General features: G+C 48.0%; 1 protein-coding gene across 14 annotated transcripts in view; it reads right to left on the bottom strand.

The window, feature by feature from the left end:
• DYSF (dysferlin) overlaps nt 1-21,859 on the bottom strand; it is a 247,256-nt gene that overhangs the window by 11,347 nt on the left and 214,050 nt on the right. For all 14 annotated transcript variants that reach the window (XM_004369223.1, XM_004369219.1, XM_004369221.1 and 11 more), the window contains 10 exons: nt 17,179-17,307; nt 16,701-16,856; nt 14,420-14,511; nt 11,423-11,593; nt 10,591-10,733; nt 8,361-8,500; nt 6,300-6,388; nt 5,931-6,026; nt 5,360-5,501; nt 2,378-2,477 (listed from right to left, as the gene is read on the bottom strand). In XM_004369223.1, the coding sequence (XP_004369280.1) occupies nt 2,378-2,477; nt 5,360-5,501; nt 5,931-6,026; nt 6,300-6,388; nt 8,361-8,500; nt 10,591-10,733; nt 11,423-11,593; nt 14,420-14,511; nt 16,701-16,856; nt 17,179-17,307 (1,258 nt within the window). The remainder of the gene's footprint in view (nt 1-2,377; nt 2,478-5,359; nt 5,502-5,930; nt 6,027-6,299; nt 6,389-8,360; nt 8,501-10,590; nt 10,734-11,422; nt 11,594-14,419; nt 14,512-16,700; nt 16,857-17,178; nt 17,308-21,859) is intronic.

A 21,859-nucleotide genomic window follows, 5' to 3' on the forward strand; every position in this document is an offset into this window, starting at 1 on the left:
AGCAGTCCAGGGACAAGGGCTAGAAGGCAGAAGGGGACAGGAAAGCTGGTGATAGGGAACCCAAGGTTGAACAAGGACAGTGTTGATGTGTAGTGAGGTTGTTAACCCTTGTCATAGGGTAACGTGTACTAACTGTTTAATGAGAAACTATTTTGTTCTGTAAACCTTCATCTAAAGTGAGAATAGCAGCACAATTGGAAGAGCGCAGTGATGTCACTGAACTGTGCATGTAGAAATTTTCGAAATGGTGTATCTTTGGCTATGTATATTTTCACCAAAAAAAAAGGTCAAGAAGGGAGAGGGTTGACCTGTTGTGGGGTTGTTAACCAGTGTCATAAAACAATATGTGTACTACTATTTAATGAGAAACTATTTGTTCTGTAAACCTTTACCTTAAGTACAATAAAAACAATGAGGTATTATATTGACAAATATTTTTAAAAGATCACAGTAGTAGCAAGCGTTTAGGGCAAACGGCACTTTTACACAAACAGGGCATAGCTGGGAGTAAAACTTTTCTAGAAGGCAATTCAACAATATGTTTCAAAAACCATTTAAAATTTAGAAAGACTAACAAATCTACTTCTTAGAATTAAGGAAAGATATGCACAAAGAATACAAAGATGAATGCCTAGGGGTGTCACTCACAGTGGAAAAACCGGAAATGACCGGAATACCTGCAAGAAGGGATTAGTTAAGCAAAACAGAGTCCATCTGTATGATGGACGATCACGTGTACATTAAGTACGATGATGCAAATATAAATGTAGGTAGATAACTATAACTAGAAAAGATGTTCTTGATATATCGTTTTTAAAAAAGTCAACGTAGAAATTAGTATGCAAACTATAAACTCATTTTGCTATACATGTCCTACATGTATGCATGTATATGTGTATTTGAATTATGGTGCTGGTGAAGAAGACTGAATATACCATGAAGTGCCAGAAGAATGAACAAATCTGTCTTGGATGAAGTACAGCCAGAACGCTCCTCAGAAGCGTCCATCTCACGTACTCTGGACATGTTATCAGAAGGGACCAGTCCCTGGAGAAGGGCATCATGCTTGGTAAAGTAGAGGGTCAGTGAAAAACAAAAAAGAGCCTCAACAAAATGGATTGACACAGAGGGCTCAGTCATAGCAACAATTGTGAAGATGGTGCAGGACCGGGCACTGTTTTGCTCTGTCGTACGTAAGGTCGTTATGAGTCAGAAGCTACTGGATGGCACCCAACAACAACATGTAGTATCTATAAAATACACATATAACATGCATATGTTTGTTTATATATCTGAAATATATGCCAAAATGTTAGTGGAGATTATCTCTGGGTAGTGAGATTGCAATAAAATGTGGGGGAGGGGCACTGCTTCTCTGTATTTTCTAATTTTTCTATGTGAATTCCGTATGCCGGAATAATAAGTAAAATAACTAAAGTCATATTTGATGCCATTATTTTTACACCCTGCATCTTCTGAAATGAAGTCCTTGAGCAGCTCTGGGTCCTGTGTGTGCAGGTGACCAGCCAGCTGTGGCGTGGGAGTCGGGGGAAACAGGAAGAGCTCCTCAGAACCTCCTCGGTAGGGGCCCCAGGGCTTAGCAAAGACCTCCTCACGTTTTACGATCAAGGGTCACCTAAGGAGGGCTTCAGTGATTTGTCCAAGGCCACCTTACTCCCAAGAGGTAGAGCAAGACTACAGCCCAGGACTCCTGACTCCCCAGGCTGCCTTTCTCATGGGTTCACTTTTATAGTTGTGACAGGGCTACCACTAAGCTGGGACTCTCACAGCCCAGCCTGCTGTCCCAGTGCAATGCCTTCCTCCTGGTCCCCCCGTCCCACCCCCTGTGAGGGCCTCCCTGCTCTCAGCTGAGGATTTCAGCCACGCCATTTATCCTAGAATCCCATCTGGGACCTGGGGATGGACAGCTGTTTGTTCATTCCCTCAGTCACTCAGGCACAAGGATGAAGAATGACTTGATCCCCTTACTCGTCCAGCTCAGTCTGTGAGACAGAGACTGATGTGGTGGCAGTGACCCAAGCTGTGGGCATGAGGCCAGGCAGGCAGAGCACACTTGTGCTGGCCTCCACCTGTACTTCCCTCTCTCCTTCCCTATCTGAGCCCTATCATCTGACATGGCCCGGTATCAATGCCACCTCTACTGCCAGGCCCACCCTGGGTGGCCACTTTGATCACACTGAGTCGCAGACCTCACGCAGCACTGAGGGCCCAGTGGTCCTCAGATCCATGAAGGCAGAATGTCGGACTACTCCTGCTGCCCAGGCTTCCCAAATGGTCCAAGAATGGTACACACACAGTAGGGGTTCCGGAAGCAGCCCCTGCTATGCAGAATGGGGCTGACGGAAGCAGTGCTCACCCAGGAAGTCATCAAAGGAGAACTTGTCGTTGTCCCAGATCTGGAATACCACTCGTGCTGGGATTTTGCTCTCAGTCTTATCCAGCCTCCAGAAGGCATCCTGGCCCAGAGAAGAAGCAGAGGAGGAAGCAGGAATGCAAGGTTAGAGAGCAGTAGTGGTCCCTTCCAGGCTGGAAGGGTGCCTGGAGGAGGCAGTAGAGTGGGACGTCCCTTGGGGTCTTGCCGGAACCAGGGTCCTGGCAGGTAGAAGGCAAAGGGCAGACTTGCAATGTTCAAGGGTGCAAAAGGATCCGTATAGGCTCATGTCACATACAATGACAATTTTAATCCCCCCAGTTCTGTGAGCTGGGGTTATCATTCTCATTTCACAGATGATGAAAAAGAGGCTTGGAGACGTTAAAGGAATTTGCCCAAGGTCTGATATCTCCTAATAATATTAACGTCACACTTCCTATGTGTCAGCCCTTTACCGGTATGAACCCATTTATCCTCCCATTGACCTCTGAGGGGGATATAATCTTTACAGCTGAGGAAACCAATACAGGTAACTGGTCCAAGGCCTCACAGGTAGGAAGTGGCAGCCAGGATTCAAACCCAGACAGCCAGGTCCCAGGTCCCTACTCTCGACCCTTAAACCCTGCTCTGCTCACATGATTTCAGGGTCAAGGTGGGTTGGCTGAGAACCTGGGGGTCCCTCACCCTACCCCTCACCCGAACCTGGATCACCAGAAGGATCTTTCCTAACATACCACTGCAAGAGGCTGGTACTGGGGGCCAGTGACCCCAGTTCCTCCCTCACCACCCGCCCCACCATCACCTCCAAGAGCTTGCCCAGGAGAATCAAAAGCCTACAGTGCTGGAAAGTTGACAGCTCTCCTGCGAAATGGAAAGGAGAGGCCCTCTCTCTCCACCCACCTCCTTGTGCAGAACCCAGGCCCCCTCCCTCAGAGCACCGCAGCCCTCACCTGGGCAATGCCATCTTGGGTTTCTTCCCACAGAGACCTCATGGAGCAGCTGAAGGGGTGCAAGACTCACAATGCAGAGGCCTGGGTTTGCCCCTGGGTCCAGCCACACTCAACCCAAAAGACTGTCACTGGGGCTTTCTCACAAGGTCAGAGCCGGGGCCTGCACCCAAGTCCTTAGGGGACAGAGTCCATGTGGAGTCGGGGAGCAGTATGGACACCAGGTTTGCCTGGCTGGTGGATGCCCTGAAAACACGGCCTTGCTGTCACCCAGATCCCACCAAGCTGCTGGACCTAAGACCATGACCACTGTTCCATGAGGAATGGTCACCTTGCAAAGCACAAGGCTGCAGCCTAGACCGCTGCCTGAGTTGGCGAAGGGGCTCAGGCCCCCCGGCTGGCCCCTCACCCCAGCCCCCAGTTGAGGCCTCCTCCTTTTCCGGGCCAGCCGGAGGGGGGCCCTCCTGCAGGTGCCTCCCTTCTCTGGTGGGGCTTTTACAGCCGGCTCTGCGGGCCACCTGCACAGGCCGCCGGCATCTCCACTCTTCCTGGCCGCCGGTTTATGGGCTCAGTAATGAGCCAGAGGTTCAAACGTCCCCTGGTGGGAGCAGCTGGGCTGGGGCTACGGCCTGGGGAATGGGCACCCCCAGGTCCCAGCAGCTCATTACGCTCCCGGCCTGGGCCCTTTTACTAGCTGTTTATTTGCAGGGTGGGTGCCTGATGTGCAGGCAGGGCCTGGTGGGTGTGCTGGCCTCCAGGTGGACAGCCGGCTGGGGCAACCAGCGGTGGTTCAAAGCCGCCGGATGAAAGGAGACCTTGTGCTTTATGACAGTCTCGTCTGGTTAATGGGGTCCCTGGAGAGCCTGCCTGCCAGAAGCCCCAAGCCCCCGGCAGAGGGCTAGCTCTGAGCAGCACGGGGAATCCAGGGGCTCTGCGTGCCACTACCCCACCCCACCCCCAGACTTGGTCCTGTCGCCCAGACCAGCTAATTGGAGCCCCACTGAGGGTGCGGCTCCACCCCACCTCCCAGGGCCCCTTCTCCCACAGAGAGACCTGCTGGCTCTGCCCCAGGCCAAGCCAGTTTCCTCTCACCTCCTGACTTCAGAACCACCTGGACTGTTTCTTGACCTCTTCTGACCTCCTCCCCCTCTCCCCTGCATGTGCAACTTCCTGTCCCTGCAGCCCTCCGCCCCCCCACCCCCCGCCACCACCACGGTTGCCTCCCCTTTAGCTCCTAGACCTGCCTCCTGATTCCTCGTCCTCTCCACCCCAGCAGCCCTCATGGGCTTCCCTTTCTTCCAAGTCTAGCCCAGACCCCATGGGCCTTCAGGCCAACCCTTCTCTTGCACAAATCCTCCACTCCTCTCTTCCTCCGGAACTCCCACCAAGGGCCAGCCCAACTCTCTCCTTCTTCCTTGCTGGTGGTGCCACTACATCATTGCCAGAACGGAATCACCCCAAATTCTTCATCAGCAACCCCAACTGGGTAATTCTTCTCTGTGCCACCAATTAGCATCGCCCCTCTTCCCTCTTTCTCCCATTCAGTCTAACAGCTGGTTCCAACATGCCTCATTTGTTTCAAACTGCCTACCTTGTCGCCAGGAGGTTCTCTCTCCTCCTACTTGGTAGAAAAAATAGAAGCTTCAACTCCCTGTGATTCCTTGCCCACATCTCTACCAGTCACAATGAGAGTGGCAATGATGGTGGTGGTGACACTGCAGTGATGGGGCAGTGGTGGGGATGGGGACACTGCAGTGATGGGGCAGTGGTGGGGACAGTGACACTGCAGTGATGGGGCAGCGGTGGGGACGGGGACACTGCAGTGATGGGGCAGTGGTGGGGACGGTGACACTGCAGTGATGGGGCAGTGGTGGTTGTGCACTGATGGGAACAGTAGCACCAACAGTGGTGGGGCGGCAGTGGGGTATGACGGTGGCACAGTAGTGACTGTGGTGGTGCAATTACGCTGCCATTAGAAAGCCCTGGGACTGGTACCATTGGAGATGGGGACCACACTCACCTTCTTAGAAACGGTGCAGACTTGCTCTGCTGGCAGGTAGTCAAAGGGGAAAATAAACCTCCAGTTAAAGTTGCCTTCGCCGCCCAGGGACCGATAATGCACATCTGTCTTTTGCTTGTGTTCCTCAAAGCCGACCATCCAACTAGACATAAGTGTTTTTAGAGAACATTTCTAATTTAGGCTTCCACCACAATATGTATCCTCAACTTAGGCAAACAGAGGAATTAAGAAGGAAAATGAACTTGGTAGATGATAAAGCAAAAATAATTTCCAAGAAGTCCCCATGATATACAAAATGGGCCATAAATTTAAAAGCATTCTAACTTCTCAGCCACTGTTGGGGGTATCCTCAAACCTTGTAAGTTCAACCCAAAGATAAGTGTAGAAGAAGAAATTTGGTGGAAGAACGACTCCCCAAAGACATAGATTACCCCCCATAAGACCTTCCTTCCTTTATTTGTTGACTTCCCCTGTACCAGACTCCCCCATACTGGGTACCACTCCACAGAGGGCAGGGGACACCCCATGGAGCTAGGCCCAGAGACCACTGGGAAGGACAATGATTTCCTACCCTTTCACATAAATGTCACTCATCTTCTCCCCCGTGATGCTGAGGTCATCAAGGATCACATCTTTGGTGTTCCAGATAATACAACGCAGGAAGAACCTGGGGAGAAGAATAATGATGCAAATCTACACAGGTCTCCCACAAAAGCAAGGGACAGTCCTAAAGGCTTGCAGCTTGACCCAGAAGACTCAGATGCTTGCCTGGCTAGACACTTGGCCAGGCCCTCATAAGAGCTATATCCTGCAGGCCGAGAGACCCAAAGCCTGGCCATAGAGTGACCTCCTGGTCCCACCCACAGCTGGCTGTGACCATCCTGTCCCCCACCCCCTCACTCCCCAGCTCAGCTCAGAGCCCGTGGCTGGGGTAAGTCACCTTTTGGCTCTCCGTGGAGTGATATTGAAGGGAGGTCCAGGCCGCCCCAGAGCCTTTGGAAACAGGTCGATCCACATCTGCAGCTTTCCCTGTGGAGACATGGCCCCATTCTCTCATCACTTTGTTCTTTCAACGAACATTTACCAAGCACCTGCTCTGTGCCAGACACGTGGGGAACAGGACAGAGAAAAGGCCAGGCTCTGAATGGAGAGGCTCACCACCCTCTAGAGAGTGCCCTACACAGGACTACAGGGCCAACCACAGGGTGAGCCCACTGTCCCACAGGCCACTGACTTGGACCTGTGCCTGGGAGGCAAGGGTCAGGAGAGGCTTCTCAGAGATGGTGACATTTGAGCAGAGTCTTGGTATGCCAGATGGAATAGGGAGCAGGACATTTGAGGCCCAGGGAATGGTGTATACAAATCCCTGGAGGAATCAGAGAGCATGGTTTAGTCATGAGAGGGCTCAGAAGGTTTCCACCACTGGAAACCACTCTACCTGCCCACCCCACCCCTCTCTATAAGCCAGTGTTATTTCTTCTTACAGAAGAAGAGGGGATTGAAGTTACTTAGTTAAATAACTTCTGCAGGGTCACAGAGCCAGAGAATGAAAGAACAGTAGCTTTACAATTGTTGTGCTACTTTGGGGGGGCTGGTGACCAAACCACCCAGGGAAAGAAAGAGCTAAGTTCCAAACAACAGGATGATTTCCCCTGCACGTTCAGAAAGGCATCCTCATGGTTCACTTGGCCCTTCCCTTTGCCTGTAACCTTTTTCTCTCCTCTTCTGCTCCAAAACCCAGCTTTGAGCTCACCTGCTCCAGGAAGACTTCCTGGACACACCCCTACCTGCCATCCCTCTGCGCACCCTTTTTTCTGCATAGGAAGAGACTCTCGGCCCCTCTTATGATTGCTCTTTGTGGCTGCTCTGCCCTTCTGTCACAGGGTGCTGGTCACCCTGTCTGAACACCTGCGGTGTAATGGATTGCTTTTGTGTGGCCTTTCTCGCCATGGTCTTGTAACTCCCAACCAGGTGATTGGGCGGGACTGTGTCATAGGGTAATTGTGGCCCACCAAAGGGATTGGTCAGTTTTGCCATACTGCTGGGCTTGAAATGAGCCACCCCAGAGGCAGGAAAGAGAGAATCCCACCACCACCAAGGAAGAATAGCCACGAGCCAGCACGTCCTTTGGACCCAGGATCCTTGCACTGAGAAGCTCCTGGAAGCAGGAGACTGAGAGAGCGAGCGAGCTGTAACCCTGAAGACGGGAGAAGTGGTGGCAGGAGAGCCCCGGTAGCAGGATTCAGCATGGTGGGCTTCCCAGCCCATGGAAGGAGAAAGCTGAATGACTTTGGGCAGAGACTGAGGGTCAGGTAGAGGCGTGCCTGAGAGCACAGCTGGGAAGAGGCTGTTCTGATGGAAGAACTGCATCCTTGAGTGTTCCTGAGCCTGAATTATAACCTGTTACTTCCCTAATAAACCCCATAACTGTGAGTATTGTCTGTGAGTTCTATCTGGCCACTGCAATGAATTATCAAACCCAGCAGAAAAGTAGAGAGTGCCGTGGGAGGGACGGTTGGTGTCTGAATTGGTAAAGATGGCAGAAAAAGGAGGCGTGTCTGGCCTCCGCCTCATGGGGGTCAGCGTTGGGCTGTTGATCTTGATTTTCCTTCCCTCTTGTAAAGTTAGAGGACGTCAGACACTGCCCCCACACTGTTTTTTACAACACCCAACTCAGCCCAGCACAGGGCCAGGATGAGATACCACTGACTGATGGCAAGGGAGGGAGAGTGACACCGAGGCTTCAGAATGATGAGCAGTCAGAGGCCAAGCCTAGTTGAGGAGGAAGGAGGAGGCTAAGACTCATTTCTCAGGCCCTGAGGCCCAGACCCAAGAGGTCCCCTCACTGTCCAACAGTGGTGACCACTCAGACTGTGGAGAAACAGAGTCAAGGAAGGATTGGCCAAATCCTGAGGTCCCTGCTGGTTCCTCTGGGGTCTCCATACTGCCCTTGGGGCAGGGCTAGCTGGGGCTTAGGGACTCTGGAGTCCAAAGGTCCTACCTGCTCAATATCCGGCTGCAGGGGGCTGTAGAGGGGTCGTGACTCCACATGTTCTGGGACCAGGCCCTGCTGCTGAAGGACATGCAAAGCTAGGCGCTCCTCCACAGGGCCCAGGTGTGGGTTCGGGACCTTGCCAGCCTCTGTCCCAGAGAGAAGACAAAAAAAAGTGATAAGGGCCAGGTAAGCAGGTGATGGTAGGGCTGCCCTGTGAGCAGACTGAGCAGGGCTGCCTGGGGGCTGCAGGAAGCCCTTAGTCCCACAGCCTCACCCCTAGCCAAGGCACACTTCTTCCCATCCTCCTTTCAAGCTTTCTGTAAGGGAAACATCACTGTGCACCAGCATAAAACCCAGATTCCCCATTACCATTATTCCTACCAAGTCTCTTCCATAAAGCTCTCCCTCCTTTCCACCAATCTAGATCCTCCCTGTCCACCAAAGCCACCCCTTCCAAGAAGCCCTCCCTGACCACTCCTAACTCTGAGCCTCAGCAACCTCAGATCTGGCATCTAAGCGCTGTTAGTACAACTTACTCTCTGGTTCACGTAAGTTGTTCTATTAGGTGCAGTGTCTAAAATAATAACAATTATAATGAACACTCATAAGCAGGAATCACGTGCCAGGCACTGTTCTTTATAGATATCAACACATTTAATCCTCACAATAACCTGGGAGGTAAGTACAGTTATTATCCCCATTTTACAGATAAGAAAACTGAAGCACCAAGAAGTCACGCATCAGGTAAACAGGATAGCTAGGATTCCAGACTGTCTCAGAGATCATGTGCTCATTTAGAGAAAGTGAGGTCCTTCCGGTCAGGGGCTGGGTCAAGGACTGCTGCCATGGAATGTGGGGAAGACCCGGGGGAATAAAAGGCACTGCCAGGAGGTGGTGCTGACCCTGAGGAGCCTGGCCGACTGGGTGGCAACATGAATGTGAAGCCCTCTGTGACAGAGGCCTTGACTGAAGAGGGGGTCCACATGTACACACATGGGTACATATACACAGGTACACCCATGTTCACCAGCACAGATTCCCATGTACACACACACATGCATGTGTTCCTCCGTCAGACCTGCCCTGTTCACCTTAGGAGGAGCCTAGCACTGAAGAGGGAGCCCAGGCAAGGAATATGGCCCTGCCCCTAACTGGCTGTGTAGCTTCGGGCAAGCCATTAACACTCTTGGCCTCAACAATCTCATCTGTAAAAACAGTTGGATGATACAGTCTCTGAGTTTCTGACTTCGGCATCCTTCGACCTTATAGCCAAGAGCCCTGCCTCCCATGCTGAAGTTGCTCACAGACTAAGTAGAAAGAGATGAGTGAGACTACTCCTCAAACAGATACACATTCTGGAAAAGAGAGCAGGATGGGGTGGGGCCTAAGAGAAAGCTGCCTGGCTCAGCCATGACTTGGGAGAATTAGGAAAACAGAACGAGAAGGAGGAAGGGGCCTCAGTGATGAGGGAGTCAAAGCCACCATTTCCCTTTTATAACTTCAGCACAAACTCTGACATCAAACATCATGAAACAACCAGAAGTGAGGGCCTGGCTGGGCCTGTAAACACCTCCGGGGAAGCTGAGCTGCTCTGGGGAGGCGTAGAGCAGGCCATGGGCATCTCAGACATCCCGGGAGCCTCAGGGAGCAGGCAAGATTCTCAGCCGAGAGATCCAGGGGCAACGGAAGAGCTGTAGGGCCTATGTCGACCCTTTAGATGTTTTAGGTATAGGGACTGTGAGTGGGGGGCTCAGAAAGCACCAGCAGAGTCAAGCTGGCAGGTCAGTGTGATTCAAATAGAAAACTGTTTCTCAGAAGTGGACTGTACCCCAAACTCCAATCGAAGCCTGAGTCACCAACCCAAAGCCAGAAGAAGACTAGTTCTAACCATGACCCTGACCCTGGCTTCAGACTGACCCCTGATTTTGCCCAACTGAGCTTTGGACTGACCCTTGACCCCAGCCCCACCCTGACCTTGGACCTTAGACCCTCCCTGATCCCTGACCTCAGCCTGCACCCTGACCTGTAATTTTCACAGTGGTATCCCAGGTAAGTACTGGTTCCAAAAGTACCAAGTGTAGGTTTGGCTCATCTGTGCTGCCCTGGAGAAGTCCGAGCCCACACCCTACTGATGTGGGGCATATCCACTGGGGCGTTTGTGGTAGGAGAAGGCCTGACAAGACAGACGGAGGTGGGGGAATCCCACCATGGTTTCAGGGCTCACTTGGTGGCTCACCTATTTCTTCAATGGTGTACTCTTTATCCTGAAACACCACCCGGTCTGTGCGGTACACGGGGGCCTTGAGTCTGTGCTGCTGGCAGAAGAGGTGGAGGAGCTGGGAGGGACGAAGCTGGTCCCGCCACTGATTCGGTCCAGAGCTGAGGTCCAAACACAAGACAAAGGTGAGACACTCTAGGGACGCTCCAAGGGCAGAGGGGTGCGATGTGGTCTGTGCACCTACATACACAGCATCACCCCACCCTACACCTTTACAGTGGGCTCCCCATCTGATTGCTCATCATGACTGGGGCCCCCATTTCACAGATGAAGAAACTGAGGCCCAGAGAGAAAAGGATTTGATTCAATACACTCAGAATTAGAGTTTAGGTGTTTCTAATTTGCAGATTTAGCGAATCAGACCCAACAGGCCCAAGTTGGGGACACAGGGAGCTGTCCACATATGAGTTCACCTGACACAGGCCATCATGCAATTCCCCTTCAGGCCCAGCTGGGGCCTGAGCATCACATTATCAGTCTCTCTGCCATCTTTCCTTCCCTCATCCCTCTCTTTCCAGGTACCCAGCACTCTCCAGGCCCTCAGCGGCACATTAAGAACCTTATTGTAACATGATGAAGAGTCAGGCTCTTAGAGTCAGACAAACTAGCTCCAATCCTAATCCCACCACTTACTGGCCTCAATTTCCTCATCTCTGGACTGGGAAGAATACCCCCCGTTGGACTAAATGAGACAATGCTAAGAAGTGCTTAGCCCCAGGCTGCACACAGTAAGTGCTCAATAAACAGTGTGTGGGTTTGTTGTTAGAGAAGTCAGCTCCCCTGCACATACACAGAGTAGGTCTGTGGGAGTCCACAGTGAGCCCCAAACTTGGACAGCAGCCTGTTCTCCAGGTCGATGACCGTCTCCCCGATCTTTTCATCCTTGGAGAGGAGGTCATAGTCGTAGAGAGCGATCTTCAGGTCCTTCTCCAGAGGCACAGTGCAGGTCAGCTCAAACATCCTGCGGGAGGGGCGCCGTGTCAGGACGCCAGCCAGCGACCTGGTGTTGTCTGATACAGCAGACACTCAAGGGGACTGCAGGCAGCAGCAGCGGCAGAAAGCCATCCAGGAGTGGCCCTGGAGTCCACAGTGCCCACTCTCGTTGGGTCTCATGTAACTTTTACAACACACCATCCACAGCACTCCACTGGACTGAGTTGGTCCTGGGGTGTGTGTGTGTGTGTGTGTGTGTGTGTGTGTGTGTGTGTGTCTGACAAACCACAGAATGAACAAATGAATTAGAACAGAATGTTGAAACTCAAGTTTCAACCAGGACTAGCTCCCATCAAGTCGACACCGACTCATGGCAGACCCATATGTGTCACAGTAGAAGTGTGCTCCATAAGATTTTCAATGGCTGATTTTTCTAAAGTAGATTGCCAGGACTTTCTTCCAACACAACTTTGGGAGGGCTCAAACCACCAACCTTTCAGTTAGCAGATGAGCACATAAACTGTTTATACTACCTGGGAGTCCTCAACCAGGAAGCCAGGACACAGTAGACATGAAACTCCAGAGTAAGGTGCCAGAGCACCCCAGGCAGAATTTACCAGGGGGGTGGCCTGGGATCCACTTTCTGGACTCTTGGGGCTTTGCATCTACTTCCAGAGGGGAATGGAGGGAGAATTTGTGAAGATTTCTTTGGAAAGAGCTCCTGCTGTGCTCTGCACCCCCGCGCTCCATGGAGGTCAGACATGGAGGGTGTTCTCCCCGTTCCCATTGAAGAGTGTTCCTTGTAGGCGGAAGACAAGCCTGGTGCCTGACTCATAGCCCGGAAGCTAAAGCAGCTCATGGCAGAGAGGAGGAAAGCGGGGGCAACATTTGGGAGGAACTGCACCCATGATGGCTCGGCAAGGAACACATTGTTTCCTCAGAGGAGAGGTGGACCACAGGAGACCAGATTGTAGCGGCTCTAAATCCTGCCCAGGAGGCCTCCAAGGGGCTCCAATGACAAGAGACTTCGGAGGGCAGCATCTGAGAACCAGGGCCCAGGGAGCGTGGCGGCCAGCTAAAGGGACATAGGATCTGCCAGGTCACAAGAGGTACAGTGGGAGGGGCTCAGAGTCCCGGGAAAACACCCACAAGAAAATAAATCCGTGTAAGCATTGGCCACCCAGAGGGTCCCAGCTGCCGACGAGAAGGGCAGTCAGCACATGAGACTGGCCCTTGGCTTGAATTTGAGCTCCCCTAGTCCTGGCCACGCAGGAGTCAGAAACCTCGGTGGCTGGCCAGAGGTGAGATGGGGGACAACACTACACAGGGAGCAGGAGAAAGACACAGCCCCTCCCCTACTTCCCCACACAGCCACACATCCCACACAGCTACGCCCAAGGTGGGCCCAGCTGGGAGAGGGAAAAGACCACCCTCAGTCCACTCAGGGCTTTAGTGATTGAGGACTGGGCATTCTGCTGACTGGACTGAGATGTGCGTCTGTGCCTGACGGTGAGCAGGAACATTGCCTGCCTGCTGCTGTTTCCACTTGGAGAAGGGAGAGGGTGGCCCCACAGAATAAACGTTGACAGGGCACTGGTAGAGAAAATAAAGTTGGTCTGATAATGTCCCATGAGCCGTGCTTGTTCAGTACATGGGCTACAGAAAGAAAGAGTTCCTGCTGTGCTTGGAGGGAGGCCTGATTTGAGAGAGGTGACTGAATGGGAGTTGGGGAGTGGGTTTCCTCCACACTTGCTCCCCACATTGGCCTGGGCCCTGGCCCCCCATCGTGGAACAGGACCCACCCACTGCCCCATCCCCTTTAGCCTGTAGCCCATCCTGGCAGGGAGCTCACCACACAGTCTTCTTCTCTCCCGCCTCCATCTTCCCTACAGCCTTTCCCTCCAAGCGCACCCGGGGGGTGGCGCCTCACTGGCCAGGACCATTTCCCCTTCAAAAGTGGCATTTCCTCTAACTGACTAGGTCCTCACTGCAGGCTAAGTGACAACAACTAGCTCAGTAGGCACAGTTTAGGAATTCATTGTGTTACTCGACAATATGGGAACACCACATGCCTTCTCCTACAGGCACTGCTGCAGAAATAGCCAAAAACCTCCCTCTGCAACACTCCCTTCTCCAGTCTAAATATCTTACGTCCAAACTGCAATTCAGGATGCCTGAAAGCTATTCCCATGCAATGGGCATTGATACTTCCTTTCCTTGTTCTTAGATTTTAAGAATCATTTTACTATCTTGAGTCCACATTCTTCTTCTATATCCACTACAGACTAACATGGGACAAGAAAAGAAAATAATTACTAAATGCAATGTGGTGTCTTGGATTGGATACTCGAACAGTAAAAGGACATTGGTGAAATCCTAATGAAGTCTAGTATTTAGTTAACAGTAATGTACCAATGTCAAATTCTTAGTTTTGACAAATGTTTCTGATTATGTAAGATGTTAACTGTAAGTGAAACTGGGTGAGGGCATACGGGAATTCTCTATACTGTCTTTGCAGCTTTTCTGTAAAAAGTTCTGTAATTTTATTCCAAAGAAAAATTTCATCTTAAAAAAAAAAAAAAATGATAATAGCAAATGCATGCTCTGGGTTTCCATCTAGATGGCTAATCTTAGAGGTAATGGTTTACGTGTTTAACTAGGAGCTCCTGCCAGGACTCAAGCCTATCCTGCTTGAGTAGCTGAGGCTACAGCCCCATAAACACACAGATTTAAGGAATACACCTTTGTCCCAGGGGATGAGGACTTCCCAGTAGGCGGCCACATTTCCCTCACTGGACTATAGGTTATCCAGACTGGCTCCTCCACCCCAAGGCCCAAGCTGCCCCCAACTTACTTTCCAAATACAGGCTCCAGGGTGCAGGGGATATAGTTATCCTGGTCACTCACTGATTTCTTCCCTATGGAGATCCTGACATAAGGATCACACTGGAGGAGGAGGAGACAGAAACACTCAAGTGAAATCACTCTCCAACCCATCTTTGAAGCTTCTTGACTTCTACCCGCAATGGGGCTAGGTGGACAACCACCAAGAAGCTGTGATGTAAACTCTGCGCTGTCAGGCCAGGGCCGATCGCACTCCACACAGCCCCAGAAGTGGATCTAGGATGTCTGAATGCTCCATATGCCCAACCCACTGCTCCCCTCCTATTTTTTTTTTAATTTTGTTGTTGTACTTTAAGTGAAAGTTTACAATTCAAGTTAGTCTCTCATACAAAAATTTATACATACATTGTTATGTGACCCTAATTGCTCTCGCCATACGGTGACAGCACATTCCTCCTTTCCACCCGATTTCCCATGTCCGTTCAACCAGCTCCTGACCCTCTCTGCCTTCTCATCTCACCTCTGGACAGGAGCTGCCCATTTAGTCTCATGTATCTACTTGAGCTAAGAAGCACACTCTTCACGAGTATCATTTTATGTCCCATAGTCCAGTCTAATCTTTGTCTGAAGAGTTGGCTTCGGGAATGGTTTTAGTTCTGGATTGACAGGGAGTCCGGGGGCTATGTCTTCTGGGGTTCCTCCAGTCTCAGTCAGACCATTAAGTCTGGTCTTTTACTAGAATTTGAGTTCTGCACCCCACTCTTCTCCTGCTCCATCAGGGACTCTCTGTTGTGTTCCCTGTCAGGGCAGTCATTGGTGGTAGCTGGGTACCATCTAGTTCTTATGGTCTCAGGCTGATGCAGTCTCGGTTTATGTGGCCCTTTCTGTCTCTTGGGCTAATACTTTCCTTGTGACTTGGGTGTTCTTCATTCTCCTTTACTCCAGGAGCCAACCCACTGCCCATTTGTGAGAAGGCAGGTGGGGGCGGGCCCATATCCTCAGAAACACAACAGCTTGTATTATGTATCTGACTAGGCCAGGCTGGGGTCCTATCTGTGATCTCTGCTTAGACAGATGGAAAGGGAGAGAGATGGCCAGACAGTGTCAACCCAGCCCAGTCCAAGGGGGCAGGAGCACTCCTTAACTAGCCTCCAGGAGCATCTGGGGCTATGGAGTGCCCAGGTTTAGCGTGGCATCAAGAAGGTTCATTGACCATGACCACATCTTGAAGGCCATTGGTGGTGCCTGGGCTGAGGACAGCTCCATTCTGCCCTGTGAGATGCCTCAACCAGAGCAGCAGGGCAGGGGCAGACATGACTTCTCGGCCTTGAAAGGCAGGGTTCTAGGGTCAGATACCAAGCCTCAAAGGCACATGCCAAGCCTGAACCCTTCTAAAGTGACAAGAGAGGACCCTACCCTTATACCGCTAAACTCCAGTGGTCTTCCACCTCTGCCTCTCATCTTTTCCCTTTCTCTCTCTATTTCACTCCCTCTTTCTCTCTCTCTCTCTCACTCTCTCCTTCCCACTTACTCTTGCCCCTTCATCCCCATCTTCCTGGAACTCCAGATTCCTTCCCTCCTTCAAACTCCCCTTCTCCACTCAGGGCCTGAACTACAGTGAGACAGCTGAGGCACTTGCCTCAGGCACCAATTTAAAGGGTTGCCAGAAACCTCAGTAATCAAGAAAAATCATATTTTAATGCAATATTTTAAAATTTAATCTAGTGCTAACAATCCGTGATGAACAAAATATCAAAGTTATAAATGAAGACATGATCAGTAGGACTGATTTTTCCTTTTGCTCAGGCCCTGCCATGGCTGGGCAGGGCCCGGTTATTGGTCCTGCTCCTCTCTCCTTCCCTCCTTCCTTTCTCACCACTGAAAGCCCTACGAAGTCCAGTCTCAATCTACACCATCAACGCAATTAATCCTTATGTCTCATCATTGTTCTAAATGCACATTAAACATTCTTCTTTCAATGCTTTACCTATGCTTTTGACCCTTCCGAAAATACTATTTTCTTCTTCCTCCCAGCCTATCAAAACTCCCTCCATCCTGAAGAGTTCTAGCCCTTCCAGGAAGTTTCCCCATTATTGCAAAGGTCAGTACTGACTTTGGCCTTCTCTGACCTCCTAGAGCGCTTGGCCCTTGATAGAATTCCATTCAGGTGAATCTCAGTTTTGTATGTGTTTGGCTTCCAGCTCCTTGGGGCACAGACTATGTCTAATTCTGCAGTCCATTTGCACCCAAGCCTGATATTCTGGGGAAGGCAAGGGCTCTAAGAATATTACCTTCCCATTGGGGTCCTTGGGCTGCAGGCCAAATGCTCGGACAATGTAGATGCGGACCAGGCACTCCTGCGGCCCCTGGGCAGCCAGCTGGTGGAACTGTCTTGGGGGCATGGGGATGGCTGGGTCTTCAGGGAGGGGATAAATTTTGAAGAGGCCCTGCAAAAAATGAGAGATTGATTTTCATTTTTCTCATCATTGTCACCAACACAATTACCATTATGACCATTACTCTCATCTCTACCAGAGTCATCGCCATACAGATGACCAAGGCCAATGCCGTTCCATCAACACCATCAGATTCCACATCAGCAGCATCACCATCACCACCACCACCTCCACCACCACATGGTCACCAGCATCAACACCAGGCCATTACTGTTATACTACCAGTAGCCCCTGCTCCCTTTCCTTTCGCTTCGTACTGCCACTCCACAGACTTAAGCCCACCTGGGTTACGGTCATGCCTTCAAGGATTTACCTTAAATTCCCCAGTGACAGATGGATCTTCCATCTCCTCCTGAGTCTTGCCCCGGTAGAGCTGGAAGGTGTTGCAAAAGTCAGACAGGCCCTCAAAGGCTTCCACGTTCTCCAGCGGTGTGTCATAGACCTGCATATGTGGTGATGAGAGAGGGGAAGGGAGAAAGAAGAGGGACAGCAAAGGAAGAGGAAACAGGAAAAGGAGGGGAAGCATAACAGTGTGAGGGTGAAGGACGAGTGGGAGCGGAGAGAGAAGGGACAACGAAGAATAATTAAAGAAAAAAGAGAATTAAAGAAATGCAGGCAAAGAGAAAGGCCAGGTTGAAGAGGCAGAGAGGTAAGAAGGGAACCAAGAAGGAAAAGAGGCGGAGAGGTAAGAAGGGAACCAAGAAGGAAAACAGGCGGAGAGGTAAGAAGGGAACCAAGAAGGAAAAGAGGCAGAGAAGAAAATGAGAACAAAGGCAGAGATGAAACAGATGCAAGTAATGGAGGTAAAATAGAAAGAAGAGAAAAAAATTAGGAGAAAGGAGTTAAGAGGGGAAGACGTTCGTTCAGCGTCATTAAGAAAGAGGGTTTTCTGGTTAATCAAACATGCCAGGTACCTGAGAGTCATCATATGTGAGTGGTGCATTTTTTAATACAATAAGATCACAGTCGAGCAAATAAATGTAAAGCTAACTGACTTTTTATTTGAAGATTTAGGGAACTCCAGAAAATTAAAGGGTCAACATTTCAAATAAAAAGGCTCGTTGTCCGGGAAAGGATGTCCAGATGACAGTGGTTATCAAATTTTGGGCTGAACATGTCTTCTGAGCACCACTTTAAATCTGTGAGCTCTATTTATTTATTTGTCTCTCTTCAAACAGCCAGTGTTAGGCCAGTGTTTTGGACTTGCTTAGGCTTCAATGAAGCTGCAGTTTTCTATTATAGATGATAAAATGCACCTAATAAACGGTGATGTTAAACAGGTTAATATACTTGCTAAATTGGTTATATCTGAAATTGACAGATGAGCTACTTCAGGTAAGTTCCTTTTTCTGTCTTGTTAAATATTACTTCTCGTTTAGTCCTAGCTGGAGTTCTACCTAGCCCACAAAGTCCAATTTCTACCTCTTCAAGAAATAGTTAATGATGCAAGCGATACAGTTCCATTATTAAATTTAGAAAATACAAGTAAATATAAAGAAAAGATTAACATAGTCTTAAATTCTGATTCCCAAAAATAACTAGTTATTTGGTTAACATTTGCTAACTTTTGAAAATTTTCTCTCTATATATTTACTGTATATTTTTACCAAAATGAGATTGCAGGATGCAAACTATGCTGTAACTTCCTTTTTTAACCTAACAGTGTACCTTGAATATCTTTGCATGTCAAAAAATATACTTCTACAACATTCTTCTTAATGGCAATATAATATACAGACGTACCAGAATCTATAGTGAATATTTGGTATTGCAGTTTTTTTAATGTTATTTTTAAAAGCACAATGAACATCCTTATACATGTATGTGCTTTGTGCATTTGTTTAAGTTGTTCTCTATACTAAGTTCCTAGAAACAGAATTCCTGGTCAAACGGTATGCACATTTTAAGACCTTCGATGCACACAGCCAAATTGCCCTCTGGAAAAATTGTATGGCCTTACCTGTTCACCTGCAGGGTACAAGTGTTTCCATCTCCCTAGTCCTTCATCATCACTACACATTTCCGCCCTTTTTTATCTTTGTGAATTTGACAGATGAAAGTTGGTGTCCTGGATTTTTACTCTGTATTTCTTTGATTACTAGAGAAATTTGCATGGGTTGATCAACCACTTGCATTTCTTTCAAGTGAATCACCTCTCCTTGTCATTTGCTCGTTATCCATTGATTAATCTTTGATTTCTGTTCTGTAGTGATTTGAAAGAGCTCTTTGCATGTGAAGGATATTGTTGTTAGATGCCATCAAGAGAGCTCCAACTCATAGCAACCTTATGTATAACAGAACAAAACGTTGACTGGTCCAGCACCAACCTCACAATCGTTGGTATGTTTCAGCCCATTTTTGCAGCTATTGTATCAATATATCTCATTGAGGGTTTCCCTCTTTTTTGCTGACCCTCTACTTTACCAAACATGATGTTCTTTTCTAGCAATTGGTCTTTTCTAACGACATGTCCAAAGTAATAACCCTTTGTCTACCAAATGTGTTACAAATATTTTGCCCCAGTTTGTCATTTGTCTTTTAATCATGTTTATGATGTATCTGAAATTATTTTAGACATACTAATACTAGAAATTGCTGGATAAACTCATCTTCTTCTTTATGGCCTTTGCCTTTCATATTATGCTTAGAAAGTCTTCACAGCAAGATTATTAAATACTCAACTGTATTTTATTCCAGATTTTAATTTTTTTTTTTTTTACATTTAAGTCTCTATTCCATCTGTAATTTATTTCTATACATGGTGTGAGGTAAGAATTCAGTTAATTTTTTCCCAAAATGGTTAAGGGATTGACCAATTACCAAGCATCATATTTAAGCTATCTCTTCTTCCCCCAGTGACCTGTGTCATATTCTAAATGTTTATGCATCCTTCCATTTGTTTGTGGTCCACTATTCTGTTCCTATTGATCTGTCTATTCATCATCAACACCACAGTGTTTTCATTACTGTCCCTTCATTGCATGCTTTGATAACTGGTAGAAAAATCTACCCTCTTTATTCTTTATTCTTCCTTTTCAAAGTTTCCTTGGCTGTTCCTTTATACTTATTCTTCCAGATGAAATATTGAAACATTTAGTACAACTCTAAGCAAACCTGTCTTTGTGGGTTTTGTTAGAATCGCAACACACATAAAATTACTCCAGACTCCTTCCCTCCTTCAAAATTGATACCTTCACAGTGTTGACTTCTGTCTTCCAGGGATATAATCTGATTCTTCATTTATTCAAGTCTTTTTTTATTACAATTTGAAGTTATCTTCATATAGGTATAGATAAATAAATGATAGAGACAGACAGATTGCTCTCGAGTCATCTGACTCTAGCTCATAGCAACCTTATGTACAATAAAACAAACTGTCACCCAGTCCTGTGTCATCCTCACAATCACAGGCATGTTCAAGTCCATCCTTGCAGCTCTCTGCCAATCCATCTCACCAAGGATCTCCCTCGCCCTTGCTGGCCCCTCACTTTACTAAACATGATGTCCTCCAGTGACCGATCCCTCCCGTGATGTGTCCAAAGCAAGTGAGTCAAACAAAGTTCTGTTGTGATCCATAGGGTTTTCAATGGCTAATTTTTGGAACTAGATCACCAGGCCTTTCTTCCTAGTCTGTCTTAGTCTGGAATTTCCACTGAACCCATACACCATGGGTGACCTTGCTGGTATTTGAAATCCTGGTGGCATAACTTCCAGCATCACCACAACATGCAAGCTACCACAGTATGACAAACTGACGGATGAGCGGTACTATATCAGATGGAGTCTACATATTTCTTGTTGAGTGTATTCCTAGTTACATTTTTTTGTTGGTATTGTGAAGGTGAAACTTTCATCCACTATATTTTCTTAATAGTTGTTGTCATCTTACTGGGTTCTCCCGAAGGTTTCACTAATTTTTCAGGTGGTTCTCTTGCTTTTTCAGGTAGTCAAGAAAGTCACCTGCACATAACAGTAATGTTGTCTCCTACTTTCTAAACCAAATGCCCTGTTTCTTTTTGTTGACTTATTGAGATGGTTAGAAGTACAGAACGATGTTAAATGATAATGGTGAATGTGATACTGGTGAGTCCTTTGCTAGCACTGCCCCCAGCACTGTTCTCTCAACATCTTAACCAGGATCGAGTAACAGGGCCCTTCAATAATCTCTCATCAATAACCTAGGGACTCTGTTCCCAGACAAATGCACTTATGAATATTCTTGAGAAATACAGCATTCAATTTCAGGGGCTACAGAGGCTTCGTTAAGTCATGAAGTCAGAAGCACTGGCTATTGGTTTGAAAGATATACTTTATAACATTAAAGAAACTCCTTTCTATTTCCAGTGCATTCCTTGTTTTTATAAGTCATCAACAGACTTTGTACTTTATCAAATGCTTTTCAGCATCTACTTAAATAATTTTACTAATTTTACATATTAATATGAGTATTATTAATGATTTCCTAATGTTGAACTATTTCATATTCCTGGAATAACCAATTTGGCTCTCATAACTTATTATTTTAATAGGTGGTTAAATTCCATTTTCTATTATTTATTTAAGATTTTGTACATACATTCATTCTATAAGTGAGATTTATATTTATGGGTGGGCTTTATCAGATTTTAGTGTATGGTAATTCTAGCTGTATAAAAGTCAAGGTTTCTACCTCTGAATTTTCTCTCTGCTCTGGAATAGTATATGTATCACAATGATTATTTATCCTTTGAAAATCTGGAAAAATTCTCGCCGTAATTCCCTGGCTCCAACTCTTTCTAATGAAGGTGATTCTTTAATAATTTTCCTGTTTCTTTCATGATTATTGAACTCTCCAGTTTTCTGTTGTTTTTTGAGATAGTTTTGGTAAATTTTGTTCCAAATTAGCTCATTTCAAGTAGATTTTAAAATCTATTACCATAGAGACATGCTTAGAATTTCCCTAAAATATTCTAAGTCTCCACTATCTCTGTTGTTATGTCCCTGTTTTCGTTATG

The sequence above is a fragment of the Trichechus manatus genome, unplaced genomic scaffold (genome assembly GCF_000243295.1).
Source record: "Trichechus manatus latirostris isolate Lorelei unplaced genomic scaffold, TriManLat1.0 scaffold00004, whole genome shotgun sequence".
In the NCBI taxonomy this organism is placed as follows: domain Eukaryota; kingdom Metazoa; phylum Chordata; class Mammalia; order Sirenia; family Trichechidae; genus Trichechus; species Trichechus manatus.